Genomic DNA, 23,371 nt, shown 5'->3' on the forward strand with positions numbered 1-23,371 from the left:
CCTCCCTCTCTCTCTTTCTCTCCCTCCCTCTCTCTCTTTCTCTCCCTCCCTCTCTCTCTTTCTCTCCCTCCCTCTCTCTCTTTCTCTCCCTCTCTCTCTCTCTTTCTCTCCCTCTCTCTTTCTCTCCCTCCCTCTTTCTTTCTCCCTACTACAGCATCCTCTACATCATCCTCTTGCAAGCATACACAGGCTGGTATAGGTAGAACAATTCTTTGATGAGGTCAAAAGAAACATGGTGTGCTTTGGAACCGCTGGAGTTTAATACACTGTAAGGGCAATGTGTTGCCCCTACAGTATATATCATTATTCTTGATTAGTTGAATCAGGTATGATTGTGTTGGCTAGACAAAAAAGTGTTCCCTTGAAGGTACTTCAGTGTACCAGTTTAAGGAACATTACTCCAAGTCATTCCATATGTGCAGAAGGAGAGGTTCCATAGAACTAGTAATTATATTTCTATGGGTTCCACTGGGTTCCATTGGACTGGGTGTAGAATGGATCTGGTGCTCCTATTCTTTAAATCCGATTAGCAACAAATTAGCCATTGGCTAATTGGGGCCTTTTAATGATTCATCAACGCCTGCTGCTGTTGGGATATTAGCTGAGTCATTTATAAATGTATAGCTACAATAAGGGAACAGAAAGAAAGAAGAGAGGGAGGGAGGAAGTTATGAAAAGGACATTGTTTACAAGGACTTGTGGGAAAAGTGGGCTAAAAAGAGAAATGACGGATTTAGCTGCATTGCAGAATACTCATGAAACATTCAACTCAATAAAAACTGAATTATCTAGTATAATACCCATGATAAATCACCCAGAAAGCATTTGGGCTGGTTTTCAACTGAATTGGACAGTCACACAGAATGATGACGAAGTTCATTCTGGGAAAATGTTTAGTTATTCTATTCTATTATTTTCTATCCTATTCTACAGTCAAATTTCCATCAAATGTATTTATGGAGCCCTTCTTACATCAGCTGATGTCACAAAGTGCTGTACAGAAACCCAGCCTAATACCCCAAACAGCAAACAATGCAGGTGTACAAGGCACGGTGGCTAGGAAAACTCCCTAGAAAGGCCAGAACCTAGGAAAAAGCCTAGATAGGAACCAGGCTATGAGAGGTGGGCAGTGAGTACCACATCAGGTTAGAGTGGTTCATCTGATGACCTCCGTTACACTCTTTTCACCTAATCTCAGTTCCAGAAAAAAAGCTTCCATCATGTATGAATTCTCCAGAGGTAAAAAGGTTTGAAGCTGGTAGAAAGTAATCATTTCAGCAGCTCCTAGCAGACCTACACGATGACTCACTTCTCTCACACCTGGACATGATGGAATACTACTGGGTCTGTATACATAAGCGTCTCAGAGTAGGAGTGCTGATCTAGGATCAATTTTGCCTTTTAAATCCTACAGATTTTAAAGTGTGAATACGGGCCTTGGGTTATTTACTCTCCTGGTTGCAGTTACTCTGTTACTTTTTATACTGACTGTAACTGACTGTTAAAGATGCACTATGCAGAAATCAGTCTGGCATTTCCTGGTTGTTAAATTCTAATAATTTGCCTAATTTCAGTTTATTCTACAAAACTAGCAAGTATAGCGTAGAGAACCATCTAAATCGCTGTGAAATATATTTTCCATATAGTATTTTTTGCTGTTTGAAGCTGGTGTACAAATCCGAAAGTAAAAGACACAAAAACTAAATGGGAAGCATAGAAGTAGCACACATAGAACATATCTACCGCTTCTTCGACTTCCTTTCAATTACAATGACAGATCTATAACACACATTTCTATGTGAATTTGTTCAGGTCGCCCAAAAAGTTACATATTGCAGTGTTAATATGGTGCGATTTTAATACTTCGTAATGATTTACTTAACAAAAGTGGTATGACCCACCGAACATTTCAAGAGTCCCCTGGACTGGTATACTATATGGTTTGTTATGGGCACAGACTGAGTGTGCTTCAACGTCCTCTCCCAGCGTTGCCTGTAGTCATATCATGCCTCTTACTGAAATAAGCTCTAAGGATCTGCAGACTCATGAATATTGTAAAGAACGAACCCCTTTGAAGTGTTCTTTCAATTATACTTCTTTCCCCTACTGAGTTTTAGCAATAACATAATCCCCTTTACCCCTACTGAGCTTTAGCAATAACATATCTTTAGTCATGCCTAGCATAAACAATAACATAATCCCCTTTACCCCTACTGAGAATAAGCAATAACATAATCCCCTTTACCCCTACTGAGAATAAGCAATAACATAATCCCCTTTACCCCTACTGAGTATAAGCAATAACATAATCCCCTTTACCCCTACTGAGAATAAGCAATAACATAATCCCCTTTACCCCTACTGAGCTTTAGCAATAACATAATGACCTTTACCCCTACTGAGCTTTAGCAATAACATAATCCCCTTTATCCCTACTGAGCTTTAGGAATAACATAATCCCCTTTACCCCTACTGAGCTTTAGCAATAACATAATGCCCTTTACCCCTACTGAGCTTTAGGAATAACATAATGACCTTTACCTTCTACTGAGCTTTAGGAATAACATAATGCCCTTTCACTCGGATATGTTCCGTTAATGGTGAGTAATTATGGTGGGAAATAATGCTGAGTAACTATGTCTGAGCTCAGCTGAGATGCAGTTTTAAACAGAAAGCTTTTTCAGTTGTAGTCATCACAGCATTACACCAAAACACTGACACTCTCTCTCTCTCTCCATGTCTCTCTCAGTCACAAAGAAGCTGAGTACATTCACCATAAGGCCAATGTGAGTAGAAAAGGTTATCCTGTGACATGTCAGGAAACTTCTCCTGACTAGGGCACTGAGTATTCCTAACCACCTGACCATCACTGCTAACAAATCAACTAATGACAGCTACTGACCATGAAAGGGGCAATCGGCAGTTGATAGATCCATTTTTGGACTTATAAATGAATATGTACCCATTGATTCTTGAAGAATATAACTTATAAATGCTTTATGAGATTAGTTCAACTGCCATACCCCATCAGAGCCAAAAATATAAGCTCAAGTTTAAAGTTTTATTAGTCGTACATATGGGATGCATTGTCCAAGGAAATGCTTACTTACAGGTTGATGCTCGATAATACAGCCACAAGAAATAATCTAATATAAAAATACAAAACAAAATACATTTCTCAGTAGAATAAACATTTTAGCATAAGTATAATACAGGAAGGCACAATTTATAGTCCAACATTTACTGTATTGGAGAAGGGCGTGGGGGGTGTATTAACTGACCAGTAGAATTAGAGTCTGGTAGCAGCAGTTGTATGTACAGTACCTGTTAAAAAGTTTGGACACACCTACTTTCTTAATTTTTTATTATTTTCTAATAGTGAAGACATCAAAACTATGAAAAACTATTGAATAACACATACGGAATCATGTACTATCCACAAAAGTGTTCAACAAATTAAAATAGATTTTATATTTTATATTCTTCAAAGTAGCCACCGCTTGCCTTGATGACAGCTTTGCACACTCTTGGCATTCTCTCAACCAGTTTCATGAGGTAGTCACCTGGAATGCATTTCAATTAACAGGTGTGCCTTGATAAAAGTTAATTTGTTGATTTTCTTTCCTACTTAATGCATTTGAGCCAGTCAGTTGTGTTGTGACAAAGTAGGGCTGGTATACAGAAATAGCCCTATTTGGTAAAAGACCAAGTCCATATTATGGCAAGAACAATTCAAATAAGCAAAGAGAAACGACAGTCCATCATTACATGAACTTCAGTCAATATGTAAAATGTCAAGAACTTTTTAAGTTTCTTCAAGTGCAGTTGCAAAAACTATCATGCGCTATGATGAAACTGGCTCTCATGAGGACCGCCACAGGAAAGGAAGACCCAGAGTTACCTCTGCTGCAGATGATACGTTCATTAGAGTTACCAGTTTCAGAAATTGCCGCCCAAATAAATGCTTATAGAGTTCAAGTAACAGACACATCTCAACATCAACTGTTCAGAGGAGACTGTGTGAATCAGGCCTTCATGGTCGAATTGCTGCAAAGAACCCACTACTAAAGGACACCAATAATAAGAAGATACTTGCTTGGGCCAAGATACATGAGCAATGGACCGGTGGAAATCTGTCCTTTGGTCTGATGAGTCCAAGTTTGAGATTTTTGGTTCCAACAGCCGTGTCTTTGTGAGACGCAAAGTAGGTGAATGGATGATCTCTGCATGTGTGGTTCCCACCGTGAAGCATGAAGGAGGTGTGATGGTGTGGGGGTGCTTTGCTGTTGACACTGTTGGTGATTCATTTAGAATTCAAGGGACACTTAACCAGCATAGTCACCACAGCATTCTGCAGCAATACGAAGTCCCATCTGGCTTGCACTTAGAGGGACTATCATTTGTTTTTCAACAGGACAATAACCCAAAACACACCTGACCAAGAAGGAGAGTGATGGAGTGCTGCATCAGATGACCTGGCCTCCACTATCACCCAACCTCAACCCAGTTGAGATGGTTTGGGATGAGTTGGACTGCAGAGAGAAGGAAAAGCATCCAACGAGTGCTCAGCATATGTGGGAACTCCAAGACGGTTGAGAGAATGCCAAAAGTGTGCAAAGCTGTCATCAAGGCAAAGGGTGGCTACTTTGGAGAATCTAAAATCTATTTTGATTTGTTTCACACTTTTTGGTTACTACATGATTCCACATGTGTGATTTCATAGTTTTGATGTATTCACTATTATTGCACAATGTAGAAAATAGTTTTTTAAAAATAAACTTTTGACTGGTACTGTATATGTGTCTGGGTGCGTGTGTGCGTGAATGACTGAGTGTATGTGTACTAAGGTGTGGAGAATCAGAGCAGGTGGTCAGTCCAGGTTGTTTTACTTTTGTAAACAAAATGAATTAAAAACAAACACTGTATAGCCTTAAAACATGGTTAGAACTACAATTGTGATATCATGAGATTGGTTACATTTCGTCCAGACCCATCCCATAGCTTTTTAGTGAAACAGGGACGGGGAGTTATTGTTTCAACTGCTGATTGGCGCTTTAATGATGGTTACTTACCTCAGGGCCCCTAATGACTGTAATGAAGTGTCGCTGGAGAGATTAGCTCTCTCCTACAGTAGCTAGCCCAGTTCAGTGAACAGACAGACAGCTCTGAGACAGCTCTCATCTCCTCCCATTAGAACCACTTATGACAGGACCCCTGGATGGTTGATTAGTCAGCTAATGGACTCACCACTGTAAACCTCAGACTGGAACTGTGACATGCCCAACAGAGTTAGTAGGTTTCGATTAGAGAGCAGAGCACATCTAATGCACTCTACAGTTCACACCTACTCATCATCTGCAATGTTCTATAGAGCAGGGGTCACCAGCCTTAACAATCAAGGTTAGGTTCATTACCCTGGTCACAGATTAGTTTGTCTGTTTTCTGTCCTGCCATTCTTTATATTCTGTGGCTATGAAAAGCAGGATAACTTTGCAGTGTGTGACAGCTGAGGAGAGACTTGGCTGTTGAGAGAAATGGAGTGAAAAGGGAGGATGGGATGGTGAGAATTGTGTGGAAAGATAATGTCTTAGAGAGAGGAGATTAATTGTTGATAGGGTTCTCAGGCAGACTCTTCTTTGAGTGTGTGTGTGTGTGTGTGTGTGTGTGTGTGTGTGTGTGTGTGTGTGTGTGTGTGTGTGTGTGTGTGTGTGTGTGTGTGTGTGAGCTGGACTAGCCCCAGACTCACAGCTCATGTTCTGCCTGCCACTCCAGTGGAATCAGCTGTTGTTACCAACAGTTATCACTACAGTGCTGTGAAAGGTTGTGAAAGGTGTCTGCTGAGAGACGACCTTCCAATCAGAAGTAGGCACAAATAGTTGAGATGCGCTTGATTTGGCTTTCACTGTCCTGTGGAGTAGTCCTAAAGACGCAAGCTCCATGCAAAATCAGACAGACCTCAGGGTGTTTTCACGTATTGTCCTCTTAAAAAGAACCAATCTCAGTTGTCGTTGAAGTGAACTCAGTTCTCTTTGTGTTCACAATGCCCTTGCCTTTGAATGAGGACTCAACTCTTTTGCCAGGTCACTTCACCTATTTTGTGGTCTGAGTCCTCTTTGCATTCACATTGCTATGTTTAGAATGGAACCAAGTTCTTTTTCCAAACATTCACTCAATGCAATGTGGATTTTTACAAAGTGCAGGAATGGCCATACCATAAGATCGTCTTATCGGACAGCTAGATGTAATTTTGGAAGCAAATAGATTTAATTTAGTTAAAAGATGTGACATGGGATAGTTCCGGTTTAGCAGGTGAACGGAGAAGAAGCTCGTGGACGAGGCTCCTACGCATTAGTTAATTTTGACAAAATTTGTACTTTGCATTCCACTTTCTTACATATCATATATTTATTTGATTGAGGAGTTTGTAAGTTACCTTTTTGATTCAAATGTCACACGACCTGAGTGGCCGAAGGCCTGTAACTAACGTTTCAACCGCGATGGCAAAGGTGAATGGTAATAATGGAGCCGACTCCAGTCCAACTGTTACAGAGCATGCGGTCACACTCATGTCAGAATTCTTTGCGGATGTGCTGGGTACGGCCATCATTCCATCACCCCCGAAGCTGGACAGAGCCCACCGCATGCGGCGAAGACGACAACTCCAAGCCTAGAGTGTTTATCGTCCTTGTCACTACTACGGTGACAAGGAGCGCATCCTCCAGAGGCTTGGCAGCTTCTGCTTCTTTCGAAAAGAGTTAAATTCCTCGATGTGAAATGCAAGCTTCATGAGAAGAAACGGAAATTCTCACTCCGCTTCCCTGCTCGTCTGCACATTGAACATGCCGGGGGGAAGCCACATTTCGACTCCCATGAGGATGCCCAGCATTGGTTCGACAGTCACTTCTGAGCCGTATCCTGGATCTATGACCTATTATTTTGACAGGTAGCATGCATAGCCTAGCCTTTAAGTCGTATCCTGGATCTATGACCTATTATTTTGACAGGTAGCATGCATAGCCTAGCCTCTAAGTCGTATCCTGGATCTATGACCTATTATTTTGACAGGTAGCATGCATAGCCTAGCCTTTAAGTAGTATCCTGGATCTATGACCTATTATTTTGACAGGTAGCATGCATAGCCTAGCCTCTAAGTCATATCCTGGATCTATGACCTATTATTTTGACAGGTAGCATGCATAGCCTAGCCTTTAAGTCAAAGGTATGTTTGACTTTTACGGCAGGGCATTTTTTTTCTCTCCTGTTGCTTTTCCTTTTCTACTCGGCAGAAACACTAACATTATTGAACTCTGATAGAAAAATGACTAACACTGTCTTGTGTGGTTACATTTTTGGGAGGTCCTTTTTATTTGGGTAGATGGCTAACGTAGTAATGCATAGTTACAATTACAGGCTTTTGCAGAGCTTCCCTCAGTTGTTTATTCTTTCTTTTCGTCTAGATACTTACTGAAGGACTTTCCACCACTTTACGCCATATTGATCATTTGTACATGTACGGACACTGCCCCTTTTCTTTTTTGTAACAGGGTAACATACTATGGGATACTTATTTGGCCATCCTGAAGACACATTGTATACATATTGCACTGATTGAAGACTCCCTGAGTCTTCAATCAGTGCAATACTGTAATGTGGAACACTGTAATGTGGTGTTTTTGGTTATCTGTTGGCCTACAGTCGTGGCCAAAAGTTTTGAGAATGACACAAATATTAATTTACACAAAGTTTGCTGCTTCAGTGTCTTCAGATATTTTTGTCAGATGTTACTATGGAATACTGAAGTATAATTACAAGCATTTCATAAGTGTCAAAGGCTTTTATTGACAATTAGATGAAGTTGATTCAGAATCAATATTTGCAGTGTTGACCCTTCTTTTTCAAGACCTCTGCAATCCGCCTAGGCATGATGTCAATTAACTTCTGGGCCACATCCAGACTGATGGCAGCCCATTCTTGCATAATCCATGCTTGGAGTTTGTCAGAATTTGTGGGGTTTTGTTTGTCCATTGACCACAAGTTCTCAATGGGATTAGGTTCTGGGGAGTTTCCTTGCCATGGACCCAAAATATCAATGTTTTGTTCCCCGAGCCACTTAGTTATCACTTTTGCCTCATGGCAAGGTGCTCCATCATGCTGGAAAAAGGCATTGTTCATCACCAAACTGTTCATGGATGGTTGGGAGAAGTTACTCTGGGAGGATGTGTTGGTACCATTCTTTATTCATGGCTGTGTTCTTAGGCAAAATTGTGAGTGAGCCCACACCCTTGGCTGAGAAGCAACCCCACAACTGATGGTAGTGCTCACCTTGTCTTCTCCGGACAAGCTTTTTTCTGGATGCCCCAAACAATCGGAAAGGAGATTCATCAGAGAAAATGACTTTACCACAGGGCGATGTCGAGACCCAGGGTCTCGAGCTTGATGACGAGTTTGGAGGGTACTATGGTGTTAAATGCTGAGCTGTAGTCAATGAACAGCATTCTCACATAGGTATTCCTCTTGTCCAGATTTGTTAGGGCAGCGTGCAGTGTGGTTGCAATTGCGTCGTCTGTGAACCTATTTGGGCGGTAAGCAAATTGGAGTGGGTCTAGGGTGTCAGGTAGGGTGGAGGTGATATGGTCCATGACTAGTCTCTCAAAGCACTTCATGATGACGGAAGTGAGTGCTACGGGGCGGTAGTCGTTTAGCTCAGTTACCTTAGCTTTCTTGGGACCAGGGACAATGGTGGCCCTCTTGAAGCATGTGGGAACAGCAGACTGGGATAAGGATTGATTGAATATGTCCGTAAACACACCAGCCAGCTGGTCTGCGAATGCCCTGAGGACGCGGCTGGAGATGCCGCCTGGGCCTGCAGCCTTGCGAGGCTTAACACGTTTAAATGTTTTACTCACGTCGGCTGCAGTGAAGGAGAGTCCGCAGGTTTTGGTAGCGGGCCGTGTCAGTGGCACTGTATTGTCCTCAAAGCGGGCAAAAAAGTTATTTAGTCTGTCTGGGAGCAAGACATCCTAGTATGCGACGGGGCTGGTTTTCTTTTTGTAATCCGTGATTGACTGTAGACCCTGCCACATACATTGTGTCTGAGCCGTTGAATTGCGACTCTACTTTGTCTTTATACTGACGCATAGCTTGTTTGATTGCCTTACGGAGGGAATAGCTACACTGTTTGTATTCGGTCATGTTTCTGGTCACCTTGCCCTGGTTAAAAGCAGTGGTTCGCGCTTTCAGTTTCACGCGAATGCTGCCATCAATCCACAGTTTCTGGTTTGGGAATGATGATGATGAACTCGCTCACCAAATCAGCGTATTCGTCAATGTTGTTGTTGGACGCAATGCGGAACATATCCCAATCCATGTGATCGAAGCAGTCTTGAAGCGTGGAATCAGATTGGTCGGACCAGCGTTGAACAAAACTGTTTGTATTCGGTCATGTATCCGGTCACCTTGCCCTGATTGAAAGCAGTGGTTCACGCTTTCAGTTTTGCGCCATTCCAATTGGTCAGACAAGCGTTGAACAGACCTGAGCGCGGGTGTTTCCTGTTTTAGTTTCTGTCTATAGGCAGGGAGCAACAAAATGGAGCCGTGGTCAGCTTTTCCGAAAGGAGGGCGGGGGAGGGCCTTATATGCGTCGCGGAAGTTAGAATAACAATGATTTTGGGTTTTACCAGCCCTGGTTGTGCAATCAATATGCTGATACAATTTAGGGAGTCTTGTTTTCAGATTAGCCTTGTTAAAATCCCCAGCTACAATGAATGCAGCCTCAGGATATGTGGTTTCCAGTTTGCATAGAGTCAAATAAAGTTCATTCAGGGCCATCGATGTGTCTGCTTGGGGGTGAATATATACGGCTGTGATTATAATCGAAGAGAATTCCCTTGGTAGATAATGGGGTCGACATTTGATTGTGAGGAATTCTAAGTCAGGTGAACAGAAGGACTTGAGTTCCTGTATGTTGTTATGATCACACCATGTCTCGTTAAAACTTCTTAAGGTATAGGGGACGCTTGCGTCCCACTTGGCCAAAAGCCAGGGAAAATGCAGCGCGGCAAATTCAAATAAAATGATCTAAAAATCAAACTTCCATTAAATCACACATGTAAGATACTAAATTACAGCTACACTCGTTGTGAATCCAGCCAACATGTCAGATTTAAAAAAAGCTTTTTTGGCAAAAGCATAAGAAGCTATTTTCTGATGATAGCACAACAGTAAACAAAGAGTAGCATATTTCAACCCTGCAAGCGCTAAACAAAACGCAGATATAAAATATAAAACATGTCTTACCTTTGACGAGCTTCTTTTGTTGGCACTCACTTTATGTTCCATAAACATCACAATTGGTCCTTTTGTTCGATTCATTCCGTCCATATATATCCAAAATGTCCATTTATTTGGTGCGTTTCATCCAGAAAAAAACAGCTTCCAATTTGGAAATTGGGCACACTATTTATCCAAAAGTGAAAATGCTGCCCCCTATACCTTAGGAAGTTAATCATAAGGCATACCCCCCCGCCCCTCTTCTTAACAGAAAGATGGTTGTTTATGTCGGCGCGATGCATGAAGAAACCAGCTGGCTGCACCAATTCCGTTAACGTCTCTCGAGTGAGCCATGTTTCCGTGAAGCAAAAAACGTTACAGTCCCTGATGTCTCTCTGGAATGCTACCCTTGCTCGGATTTCATCAACCTGCATTGGCGAGTAGTATGCTAGGGAGTGGTGCGCGATGTTGCCCGTCTCCGGAGCCTGACCAGAAGACCGCTTCGTTTGCCTCTTTTACGACGTCGTTGTTTTGGGGCGCCAGCTGGGATCCGGTCCATTGTGCTGGGTGGAAGGCAGAACACAGGATCCGCTTCGGGAAAGTCATATTCCTGGTCGTAATGATGGTGAGTTGACGTTGCTCTTATATTCAGTAGTTCCTCCCGACTGCATGTAATGAAACCTAAGATTACCTGGGGTACCAATGTAAGAAATAACACGTAAAATAAACAAAATACTGCATAGTTTCCTAGGAACGCAAAGCGAGGTGGCCATCTCTGTCGGCGACGGAAGTTGAAGACAATCTCCCTAGATGCAGAGAAGGCATTCGACATAATTGAGTGGGAGTACCTTTGCTGTTCTTAAATTTGGGGACAAATTTAGCTCATGGATCTGTCTCTTGTATACATCTCCCCAGGCCAGTGTCTGTACCAATGACACCCGTTCTGATTATTTTGCCATGGAACGTGAGACATGCCAAGGCTGCCCACTGTCCCCTTTATTATTCGCCGTCGCCATCGAGCCCCTTTCAGTAGCTTTGCGGGCATCCTCCTCTTTCCAAGGTGTAGCACGGAAAGGAGTTGAACATTGGTTATCATTATATGCAGATGATTTGTTACTCTATGTAATATGTTTACCTTCTATTCTGGAGAACTTTGGCTCCTTCTCCGGTTACAAGATGAATCTCCAGAAAAGTGAGTGCTTCCCAATCACTCCAGCAGCGCTACAGCTCCAGCAGACAGACTTACCCTTTCAGCTTAGCCACTCTGGTTTCATATACCTCGGAGTGAATGTAACTCGTTCATTACATGCTCTTTCTTCTGCAAACTCTACTCCCCTTCTTGTGCAAATGAAAACTGATTTTCCGAAATGGGGTAAGCTTACCACTATCACTATCACGTACTATCACGTATAATGCTAAAAAAATGAACAGTAAACCCAAATTCCTTTATCTATTTCAATCAATCACATTGTTTTTACCAAAGTATTCTTTAAGTCAGTCAGGCTGTTTTTATGTTATTTTTTACCTTTTATTAACTAGGCAAGTGAGTTAAGAACAAATTCTTAATTTCAATGACAAGTGGGTTCAGGGGTAGAACAATAGATTTGTACCTTGTCAGCTCGGGGATTTGAACTTTCAACCTTTTGGTTACTAGTCCTACGCTCTAACCACTAGGCTACCTTGCCGCCTGTTGCCACATTTATCTGGGGAAGAAAGGTACCCAGAGTCAGTAGATCTTTACTTCAGCGATACAAGTTTAGTGGAGGGCTGGCACTGCCCAACTTTTTATACAAATTCTGGGCAGCCAACTTTCAGAAATTGCCATTCTGGTTACATGCTCCATATACCCCATGGTGCCACCTAGAGGCACATTTTTTTATTAGGGAGGGAGTAAACCGAGGTGGGTGGACTGTGGTAGGGCGGAGAGGTAGGGAAGGGACTAGGGGGGGTTGGATGGATGTGTTGTATGGAGGGAGTGTGATTGGTTGGGATATAGTAAAATCTTTGTACTTACATTGATGTGCATTTTGTAAAACTTAAATAAAAATATATTTTAAAAAAGATGAGTGGTGCAGCGGTCTAAGGAACTGCATCATAGTACTAGAGGTGTCACTACAGACCCTGGTTCGTTCCGGGCTGTATCACAACCGGCCGTGATCCATAGGGTAGAGCACAATTGGCCCAGTGTCGGCCGGGAGGGGCGTTACTTGGCTCATCTCACTCTAGCAAACTCCTTGTGGCGGCCGGGCGCCTTCAGGCTGACCTCGGTTGTCAGTTGAACGGCAAATTGGTGCGGCTGGCTTCCAGGTTAAGCTGGCGGGTGTTATGGACGCATGACTCGACTTTCCACTCCCGAGCATGTTGGGGAGTTGCAGTGATGAGACTGAAAAGGAGAATTTTTAAAATTGTATTTTATTTTTAATTAGACAATTATAATCATGTAAATATTATTGGTAAGATAATAAATATTAGAAGAATACTGCAGATTAAATAATGCTGTAATTGAAAATTGTACACTGAATGTAGGATACTGCCCCTTCAAGAGCTAGGCTTGATTTTGTGGGAAATGCTATCCGGGATCCTTAGGACGTCCCTACCCTAACCCCTACCCTAGTTTTAATCTTAACCCGTACATTAACCATTTTAAACTTCAAATGGGGTAACATCAGAGGTGGGAGGTCCCAAAGATCCCGGATAGCAAAGACCTTGATTTTTGAATCTAGTTGTGATTCTATCCAAATACGTCATTCTCACCTCACACTATTCCTACCCCAAAAACAGTCTATAAAGCTGTCAGCCTATAGATCACCTATGGCAAACAAATAATCGGAACATCGTGTCAGTACAAAACTCCACACAAATGTTGTAATTTCTTTGCATCCTTGACAATCGCTAATCAATATCTAAGAACAGCACACGTGTTTTTCCCACAAACCTGCACATCATCATCTTCTGTCTGAGGGGTTATGTCAGGGGAAACCGTGTTGCAGTAGTCTAGTGTGTGGTGCAGGAATAATGACAAGCGAATCTCGGGAGCTTTGTGTTCACATTGCCCCAAAAATGTGAACGGTCTCGGTTCGGTTCACTTCAGGGGCCTCTTTTGAGGGGTCTGAGTTCCTTTGGAGTGTTCACACTGCAGAAAAATTAAGAGAACCGCACTGAGTTTGCAAAAATTGTCTGAAAGGGACCAAGTGTGAAAACACCCTCAAATACTTGAAAGTATTGTGTTTGTGAGAGCTTGCTCGGGTGATCTCAGATTTCCAATGTATTCATAATGGCAAATAAACTTGAAATACTTTAACTTGACAGTATCTGGCCCTGGCAATATCTGACCCTGACATCTTTTTTCTCTCATTTCAGCACGGTGTGGTAGGATGACTGGAAATACTCTCTCTCTCTCACACACACACACTCCCCCCCTACACAACCACACACCCTACACACTCTGACATCTCTTCTCTCCTCCTCGGTCAGTCGGTCAGGGTACAGTAGGATGACTGGTAAGACTCCCACCAGCAACGTGACCAACAAGAATGATCCACGCTCCCTCAACTCCAGAGTCTTCATCGGTAACCTCAACACGGCGGCGGTAACCAAGGCCGACATCGAGGCCCTCTTCGCCAAGTACGGCAGGATCGTGGGTTGCTCCGTCCACAAGGGCTTTGCCTTCGTCCAGTATGGCAGCGAGAGGAACGCGCGAGTGGCTGTAGCAAGGGAGAACGCCAGGGTCATCGCTGGACAGCCCTTGGGTAACTTCTTTTTTTTTTGCTCGTCGATTGCAGGGAAGGAATATGTTAGGTCTATATTGTGGTAAGAAGATAACTATTGAGTTGTTGTTGATATCACATCAGTGATTGTACTGTGATTCTCTTCAGCTGTTCTACTGTTTCTAGTATTGCACTCACTGTCGAGGCCTCTTGAATTGTTGAATGAATCATTAGTTCCAAAGGACAAGTTATTTTAGAGTGGATCCACTGATACAGAGTACAAGAGAGGCATAAAGTACATTGCATTCAGTATGAGTGGTGATTTTAGCATGTAAATCTTGGTGGGGCAAAATCCCCACTTTTTTTTTTTTACATGCATGCCAGAAAAGCCCCAACACAACAACACTAAACAATATATTAATTGCACTATAACGGTGACAAATGGTGCCCACAAACTGTTGGGACAGCTTTATGTAGGCCCTAACAGCAGAGTTTGCTTTTCAGGACCATGGAGGGAATCCTTCCCACCGCTACACCTGGCTTTCAGCGGAGCCTTGTCTGGCAGCGAAACAGTTAATTCAGCCTCATTTACTGCCTTTTTAAAAAACATGGCTGACTTGCTTAAACAATTGTGCTTTCTACTGACAATTGAGATGTACAAACTATGGCAAAAGGGAACGAGGAGCGGATAAAAGGCAATCCGTAATCTTGATTAAGACATTAATGACCAACGTCGTCAATATAACTCTTTGTGACTATTTATATATCAAAATTTTAAATTGTGTTTTTTACATTGCATAAAAGCAGAGATACAGAGGTACAAAATGGTATATCATACACTGCATTTGAGGAACAATGGGAAAGTAAATCTGCTTTGAAAATTCATCAATTTGTAACCTCAATTTTGAGAAAATAACCTTTGAATGTTTTGGTACCAACTGGAGAGCTCTTCTTTGTTTACACACATTCAGCTTCGTTCACACCCTCTTAATCTTTAGACTGACTCATCTCTTTAAAACCTCTTAGGGATCCCTTAAGCCCCAATCCCGCTCGAATCCCGGTAACGGGATTGATTTGACAACGTCCAGTGAAATTGCAGCACCCCAAATTCAAAAACAGAAATACTCAAACAAAAATTCATAAAACATACAAGTGTTATACATCAAAATAAAGCGTAACTTCTTGTTAATCCAGCCACTGTGTCAGATTTCAAAAAGGCTTTACGGCGAAATCATACCATGCGATTATCTGAGGACAGCACCCCGCATACAAACACATGAAAATCAGATTTCAACCAGGCAGGTGCGCAACAAAAGACAGAAATAGCTATATAATTAATGCCTTATCTTTGAAGATCTTCTTCTGTTGGCACTCCAAAATGTCCCAAAAACATCAGAAATTGTCCTTTTGTTCGATAATGTCCTTTTTTATGTCCCAAAAATGTCAATTTATTTGGTGCGTTTGATTCAGAAATACACCTGTTTCAATTCGCCCAACATGCCTACAAAGTATCTAATAAGTCCAAACATTTCAAACAACATTCCTAATCCAACCTTAGGTACCCTAAAACGTAAATAATCATAGTTTATAATACCGAATAAAAACAACGTGAAGCGCGTTCCAGGTCACGTGCACCAAAAGACTTCTGAGTCCATCTGAGTGACACATGGAAAGAATAGGACTACTTCTTCATTTCTCAAAAGAAAAACATCAACCCATTTTTAAAGACTGTTGACATCTAGTGGAAGCTATAGGAACTGTAACCAGATTCCTATTAAAAGGGCTTCCCATAGAAAACTAATGGAAAACACATTGACCTCAAAAAAACTTTTCCCTGGATGGATTGTGCTCGAGGTTTCGCCTGCCAAATCAGTTCTGTTATGCTCACAGACATTATTCAAGTGATTTCTATCCAAATCTACTAATGCTATGCATATCCTAGCTTCTGGGCCTGAGTAGCAGGCAGTTTACTTTGGGCGCGCTTTTCATCCGGACGTGAAAATACTGCAGCAGTCAAGCAAGCAAGCAAGCTAATTGGCTAACATGCTAGCTACTCCCAGACACAAATGAGAGAACAGCTCACTGAACATTACTTGCCCTAGCAGTGCTGGTTAGGTTGTATTATGTTATCCAGAGCGTTGGTGACTGCAACTGTGCTGGCAGATTGTCCAAATGTAAATTCAGAGCATTTCACTCTGGGAGTGTTCAGAGAGTACACTGGATGCTCTCGCCGATGAGTAGGGTTGATCCGAGCGATCTGATCTCACAACAGCAGTCAAGCACCCAAGCTAACCGGCTAACATTGGCTAGTTTGCTAGCTACTTCCAGACACAAATTAACACTCCACTCTGACCATTTTAGTCACCCAGCTGGTTAGGCTGTTTTCATATTATCCAGAGCGTTGGTGACAGTAACTGTGCTGCTGCAACAATTTAATTATGTTTTTTTGCCGACGTTTACTGACACCAGCCATATTCAAGGTGTTGAGCGTTCATCCCATCAGCACTCTGGCACACAGTGCTCTGAAATTGAAGTAGATTACCAGATAGGTAGCTAACCAACCAGGTTCAATGTTAGCTAGCAATGCAAATGGCTCTGAGATACAAATAATAAGATCATACTAGTAACGTTAGCTAGTGAGCCAGCCAGCTAACATTAGCTAGATAAACAGTATACTTTAACTTGAAATGAATTCACTTTGTCAAAAGTAGAAATGTGTAATATCTGAAAATGTAGCTAGCTAGACTATCTTACCTGTATACATCATAGATGGATGCATCTCCCTGTCACAGATGCCATGGTTGCCCTTAGTTTGAACATATAAATCAGGGGACAGGTGTTTTCTACATCTCCTTAGCTATCATACTCTAATTCCACTGATTTCAAAACTCGGTCCTTCAGAAAGTGGAGAGCAACACTTATGCAGTTTTACTATGCAATGCATTTAAAAAACAGCCACACAGGATTGTCGACACATACTGACCAGCTCAAATAGACAGAAGCATGCTATATAGCAGACCAATCCGAACTCATCTCTCGGCATGTCCAGCCCACTCATTATCTCAGCCAATAATGGCTAGCGGGAAGGTTGCTGGCTTTTTCTGTGGCTAAACCAACTAGGCTTGTAATTTAACAATTGTATTCGTATTTACAGATGGCAAACAGGTTTGTTTCTAAGGCACATGAAAGTTCACATGTTCCAGAAGGCCTTTCTGACAAAAAAAATGCATTTTGATAAAAACTAAAAAGTTTACGTTCAAACGGCTCTCCTGTGAAGTAGTAACCCGCAACATAAGCCTAGTTTCCTGAAACGAGTCACATTTGTTCAGCACTTTTGAATTGTTCAGCGACGGGATTCAGAACATGGTCCATTATTACAGTATTCTCCCTGTACACCAAGTCAGAACCGTAGGATAAATAAAGGAGGCATATAAGCAGGCAATGAAAGCTCTTACAATATTCAATTATTACATTTCTCTAAACCAGGCTATAGGCTACACTACCAAGTCAGAACAGTATGCTAAGTTAACAAATTATTAGGGTGAGGCACATGGGCTACTAACAGCAAGTGCTCAGCATATGTGGGAACTCCTTCAAGACGGTTGGAAAAGCATATATATCATTTTTTTAACAGGGGGCTCAAAACAGACTCTGCCCGACCTGCCCTGAATGACAGGTTGCCACTGAATCATATGGATCTGAAACATTTGCATTTCAAGAATGTCGACGTGCCACCACAGCTAATTATGAATGCGATACGAATTAAAGTTGTATACAAATGAACACATTTATTATAAAGGACCCTTTGAGCTACAGCTGTATTAGCCCTGGAGTCCTTTAAAAGCACAATATGTCATTTCAACAGCCTGACCCCTGTATTGTTTGGTTAGCTGAGGGATGGAGCTGGGGGAAATGTATGCAACCACTCTTTTACATATGGTACAGTATATCATTTGAAAATAACAACAGGAAATATCCCAGATTGTGTATTTAATACACCTCTGAATGAGGAGAGCACTGTGGCCCATCTCTGAATGAGGAGAGCACTATGGCTCATCTCTGAATGAGGAGAGCACTATGGCTCATCTCTAAATGAGGAGAGCACTATGGCTCATCTCTGAATGAGGAGAGCACTATGGCTCATCTCTGAATGAGGAGAGCACTATGGCTCATCTCTGAATGAGGAGAGCACTATGGCTCATCTCTGATTGAGGAGAGCACTATGGCTCATCTCTGAATGAGGAGAGCACTATGGCTCATCTCTGATTGAGGAGAGCACTATGACTCATCTCTGAATGAGGAGAGCACTATGGCTCATCTCTGAATGAATGACTATGGCTCATCTCATCTCTGTACAGATTGTTGTTTTACCATGCTGCATAATAAAACAATAACCAATATGTACAGATTGTTGTTTTACCATGCTGCACGACGCTCCTCAGCTCATTAACTAAAACAATAACCAATATGTACAGATTGTTGTTTCACCATGCTGCACGATGCTCCTCAGCTTGGCAATAACAGCAGTGGTGGGGCGGCCAGTGGCGCTGTTTCCCCCTACTGTGGATTCCATCTTTAACCTTGCAGTCACACTGCACCCTCCCACTAACATACCATCTATCTGAAGCCATAGTGTTTAGCAGGATAGAATATCAGCTGCGACCTTCTGGACTCTAGTTCATATTTAATAAGATAAGAGGACTACTAGACAGGCTTTCTCATTTTTCATGGCAGAAGCAGGGAGTTAATCAATAAGTCATATGGTGAAGATGTATTCTAGAGAGAGAGAGAGAAAGAGCATAGAAGTATGTGGTTTAATTTTTTTTTTTTTTTAATTTTTTTATTTCACCTTTATTTAACCAGGTAGGCTAGTTGAGAACACCTTTATTTAACCAGGTAGGCTAGTTGAGAACACCTTTATTTAACCAGGTAGGCTAGTTGAGAACAAGTTCTCATTTGCAACTGCGACCTGGCCAAGATAAAGCATAGCAGTGTGAGCAGACAACAAAGAGTTACACATGGAGTAAACAATTAACAAGTCAATAACACAGTAGAAAACAAAGGGGGAGTCTATATACAATGTGTGCAAAAGGCATGAGGAGGTAGGCAAATAATTACAATTTTGCAGATTAACACTGGAGTGATGAATGATCAGATGGTCATGTACAGGTAGAGATATTGGTGTGCAAAAGAGCAGAAAAGTAAATAAATAAGGAGTGATAATGCAGGGATAATGACAAAGAAAAACAAATCTTTACAAATTAAACAGACATTTATTTGTGATTTTCTATTAAAAAGAAAATAACATTTCATAAAATTCCACTTCAAATCCTATTGCGTGGTATGGCCGATAGGTGGCAGTCAAACAGTAGGGCGGTATCTGGAATCTGCTTTCGGCAGGTGAAATTAAATCCCTTAGACAACCGTTCATTTACGTTAGCTCGCGTCCCTTCCATTGTTATGTGTATTAGCGACTCAAAAAATAATAATAAAAAGGTAGCCAGGTGATCACAGTTCTTCTCCCTACATTCTCTTTTCCCTCCACCTCTCCCTCTACACACGTGTGGTGCGCACCTCCCATTAGATCTACAGAAATGACTGCCTATAAAGACTAACTGACGGAATGCACTAAAACAAAACTGTAGACGAGATACGACGAGATCTTTACCAAATCACGACAGCTTTAAAACACATTCTAAATGGACTGGTTGATTACAGTAGGGAAATATGAGTTCCCAATCACGCGCAGCAGTTAGGAATAATAAATGCATCTCGTCTATTTTCGTTTTTTTGTGTGTAGTGCGCAGCTGTAGTGTGCCATGTAGATTAGGTTTACACCCCCCCCCCTCCCTAAACCTAGGCAGGTTCCAGACTGAAATATGCAACAAAAACATTGTTTTGATGTTGTCAAATTGCATATTCATTAGTCTATAGGGGCCTACTTTGTTCCATGTTTAACAAAAGCCTGTCCACCAAGTTTAAGCTCACGAATCAAACACAGAGCAAAAGAAAACACGTGCCAAATACGGATATGTATTGGTTAAAAAAATGGAAGAAGTTATGCTTTGTAATTGCTGTTAATTGTATGTCTCAACTCCTTGCTCAAAACACTGGAAGAATTATCATTGAATTATCGCTGTGAATCACTGTAATGTTTGTTTATGTGTCAAATAATCCCATACGGGATGGGATGGGTTGCCAAATGGTGATTTGACATAAACATTTAAATGTAATCTATTCATTCATAAAGGGAATAAGAACCCTGTTAAAGCGGGAGTAAACGGTGAACAGTGATATAAATGAGAGAGACGCAACTTTCCAACTGTTAACTATGATGGCGTGTGGAGCGTTTACATCCCGCAAATCATTTGAAAGATGCTGCATTAATGTAATCTACTTGAAACAGAGCACCATCATGTGGTGGCCTCTGAAAGAGGTGCTGGTTTAGATTTTAGGTACATCTGTCCCAGTTAGAGGAAAGAAATGACCAGTAGGAGATAGATTTACAGTCCACACTTTATTACCTCACACCAAACAGGAAGAGGAGACCAGTGGTAGTGACAGTGGATTATGGTCAGTGACACACGGTTAGGAAGTCCAGGGTGGAGGCCTGTCCTTGTAGGAAGGGTCCAGTGGTGAATTGTGTTGAGGTGGTGCAGAGTTCTTCTGACCTTTGGTCTCTCTGGACCTCTATGTCTAACAAAAGAACAGACTGTGTTGGGGGGTTTGAGATCCCCACCAGGTACAGCATGTGATTGGCTGACCCCCTAGCGATGGAGTAGTCAAGGACAGAGGTGTGAAACCGGGGGATGGTAGCCTCTGCTGGGGACAGAGTCCTAAAGTTTATCTCTATCTCCCAGGGCCAGAGAGAGGTTCTGTCTCTAACTCCCAGGACCAGAGAGTTCTGTCTCTAACTCCCAGGGCCAGAGAGAGGTTCTGTCTCTAACTCCCAGGGCCAGAGAGAGGTTCTGTCTCTAACTCCCAGGGCCAGAGAGAGGTTCTGTCTCTAACTCCCAGGGCCAGAGAGAGGTTCTGTCTCTAACTCCCAGGGCCAGAGAGAGGTTCTGTCTCTAACTCCAAGGACCAGAGAGAGGTTCTGTCTCTATCTCCCAGGACCAGAGAGAGGTTCTGTCTCTAACTCCCAGGACCAGAGAGAGGTTCTGTCTCTAACTCCCAGGGCCAGAGAGAGGTTCTGTCTCTAACTCCCAGGACCAGAGAGAGGTTCTGTCTCTAACTCCCAGGGCCAGAGAGAGGTTCTGTCTCTAACTCCCAGGACCAGAGAGAGATTCTGTCTCTAACTCCCAGGGCCAGAGAGAGGTTCTGTCTCTAACTCCCAGGACCAGAGAGAGGTTCTGTCTCTAACTCCCAGGACCAGAGAGAGGGGTTTTCTACACTATGCTATTTTTTTCCACCTCTCACATTTGTCTCCTCCTCAAACACACACACACACACACACACACACACACACACACACACACACACACACACACCACACACACACACACACACACACACACACACACACACACACACACACACACACACACACACACACACACACACACTTGTAGAAGTAGGAAAGAGTTTAAAAAAAAGAGCAAAGCTGCAGAATAAATAGCAGATGCAGAGAATTACATTTTCCCAGATTACAAAAGGTGTGTGTGCGTGTTTGTGTATGTCTGTGTGTGTACGTTCGTGATCATGATACTGCTGTGGATTTGGCCAGCAGGTGAGGAGAGGCTTGAATGCTTGAGTGAATTTAATAGCCATATGAGAGACGGAGCTCATCCTTTCTATTCATTCACTCAGGTTAATTTCACCAGCCAGGACTCCATTTCCATCATAATGACTTTAAGTGGCATATGCAAATAATATACACACTCAATCATACTGGGGGAGCTAACAGGAACTGAGGGTATTTTGATCCAGATAAATATATCTACTGACTCCAGATCATTTGCCCCCTGTGATACGTTCGGCAGACTGTACCCCCCTATGGAGAGCCCTGACGTTGTGGGAAGGTGCAGTTGCTGTACCTTCTAGTGATACAGCCCAACAGGATGCTCTCAATTGTGCATCTGTAAAAGTTCCTGGGGGTCTTAGGGACCAAACCGAATATTTCTTCTGCCTCCTGAGGTTGAAGAGACACTGTTGCGCCTTCTTGTGTGGACCACACTGTCTGTGTGGACCATTTCAGATCGTCAGTGATGTGTACGTCAAGGAACTTGACTCTTTCCACCTTCTCTACTGCGGCCCCCGTCGATGTGGATAAGGGCGTGCTCCCTCCTGCTGTTTCCTGAAGTCCACGATCAGCTCCTTCATTTTGTTGGGTACAGACCCAGGGCCCGAGCTTAATGATGAGCTTAGAGAGTACTATGGTGTTGAAGGCTGAGCTATAGTCAATGAACAGCATTCTGATGTAGGTTTTCCTCTTGTCCAGATGGGATAGGGCAGTGTGCAGTGCGATTGCATCGTATGTGGATCTATTGGGGCGGTAAGCAAGCAAATTGAAGTGGGTCTAGGGTGTCAGGTAAGGCAGAGGTGATATGATCCTTGACTAGTCTCTCAAAGCACTTCATGATGACAGAAGTGTTAGTCATTTAGTTCAGCTATCTTTGCTTTCTTGGGTACAGGAACAATGGTGGATATCTTGAAGTAAGTGGGGACAGCAGACTAGGATAGATAGATTGAATATGTCCGTAAACACTCCAGCCAGCTGGTCTGCACATTTCTGTCTGTAATAAAGCCCTTTTGTGGAGAAAGTGAGTGAAAACATCCGAAGTTCATCAAAGGTAAACAATTTAATTTGATTGCTTTTCTGATTTCCGTGACAAGGTTGCCTGCTGCTAGCTGGACAAAATGCTATGCTAGGGTATCGATAAACTTACACAAATGCTTGTTTAGCTTTGGCTGTAAAGCATATTTTGAAAATCTGAGATGACAGGGTGATTAACAAAAGGCTAAGCTGTGTCTCAATATATTTAATTTGTGATTTTCATGAATAGGAATATTTTCTATGGATATTTATGTCCGTTGCGTTATGTTAATTAGTGTCAGGCGATGATTACGCTCCCGCATGCGGGATGGGGAGTCACTAGAGGTGACGTATGTCACCAAAAATGTTTGATTTGAATGAATTAACATGCACCTGTGGAACTGTCATTAAGACACTAACATCTTTCAGACAGTAGGCAATTAAGGTCACAGTTATTAAAACTTAGGACACTAAAGAGGCCTTTCTACTGACTCTGAAAAACGCCAAAAGAAAGATGCTCAGGGTCCCTCATCAACATGCCTTAGGCATGCTGCAAGCAGGCATGAGGACTGCAAATGTGGCCAGGGCAATAAATTACAATGTCCGTACAGACAGCGCTAAAGGGAGACAGGACGGACAG

At 42.4% G+C, this 23,371-nt stretch overlaps 1 protein-coding gene across 2 annotated transcripts in view; it reads left to right on the plus strand.

Moving 5' to 3' along the window:
* The first annotated feature begins 13,629 nt into the window (after positions 1-13,629).
* Positions 13,630-23,371, plus strand: part of LOC109872295 (RNA-binding Raly-like protein) — a 30,319-nt gene continuing 20,577 nt past the window's right edge. The window contains exon 1 of one of the 2 annotated variants that reach the window (XM_031806371.1): positions 13,630-14,018. In XM_031806371.1, coding sequence (XP_031662231.1) covers positions 13,763-14,018 — 256 coding nt within the window. In that variant the 5' untranslated portion in view covers positions 13,630-13,762. The remainder of the gene's footprint in view (positions 14,019-23,371) is intronic. The other variant, XM_031806372.1, reaches the window with a different exon arrangement.

Source organism: Oncorhynchus kisutch, linkage group LG27 (assembly GCF_002021735.2).
Source record: "Oncorhynchus kisutch isolate 150728-3 linkage group LG27, Okis_V2, whole genome shotgun sequence".
Lineage (NCBI taxonomy): Eukaryota > Metazoa > Chordata > Actinopteri > Salmoniformes > Salmonidae > Oncorhynchus > Oncorhynchus kisutch.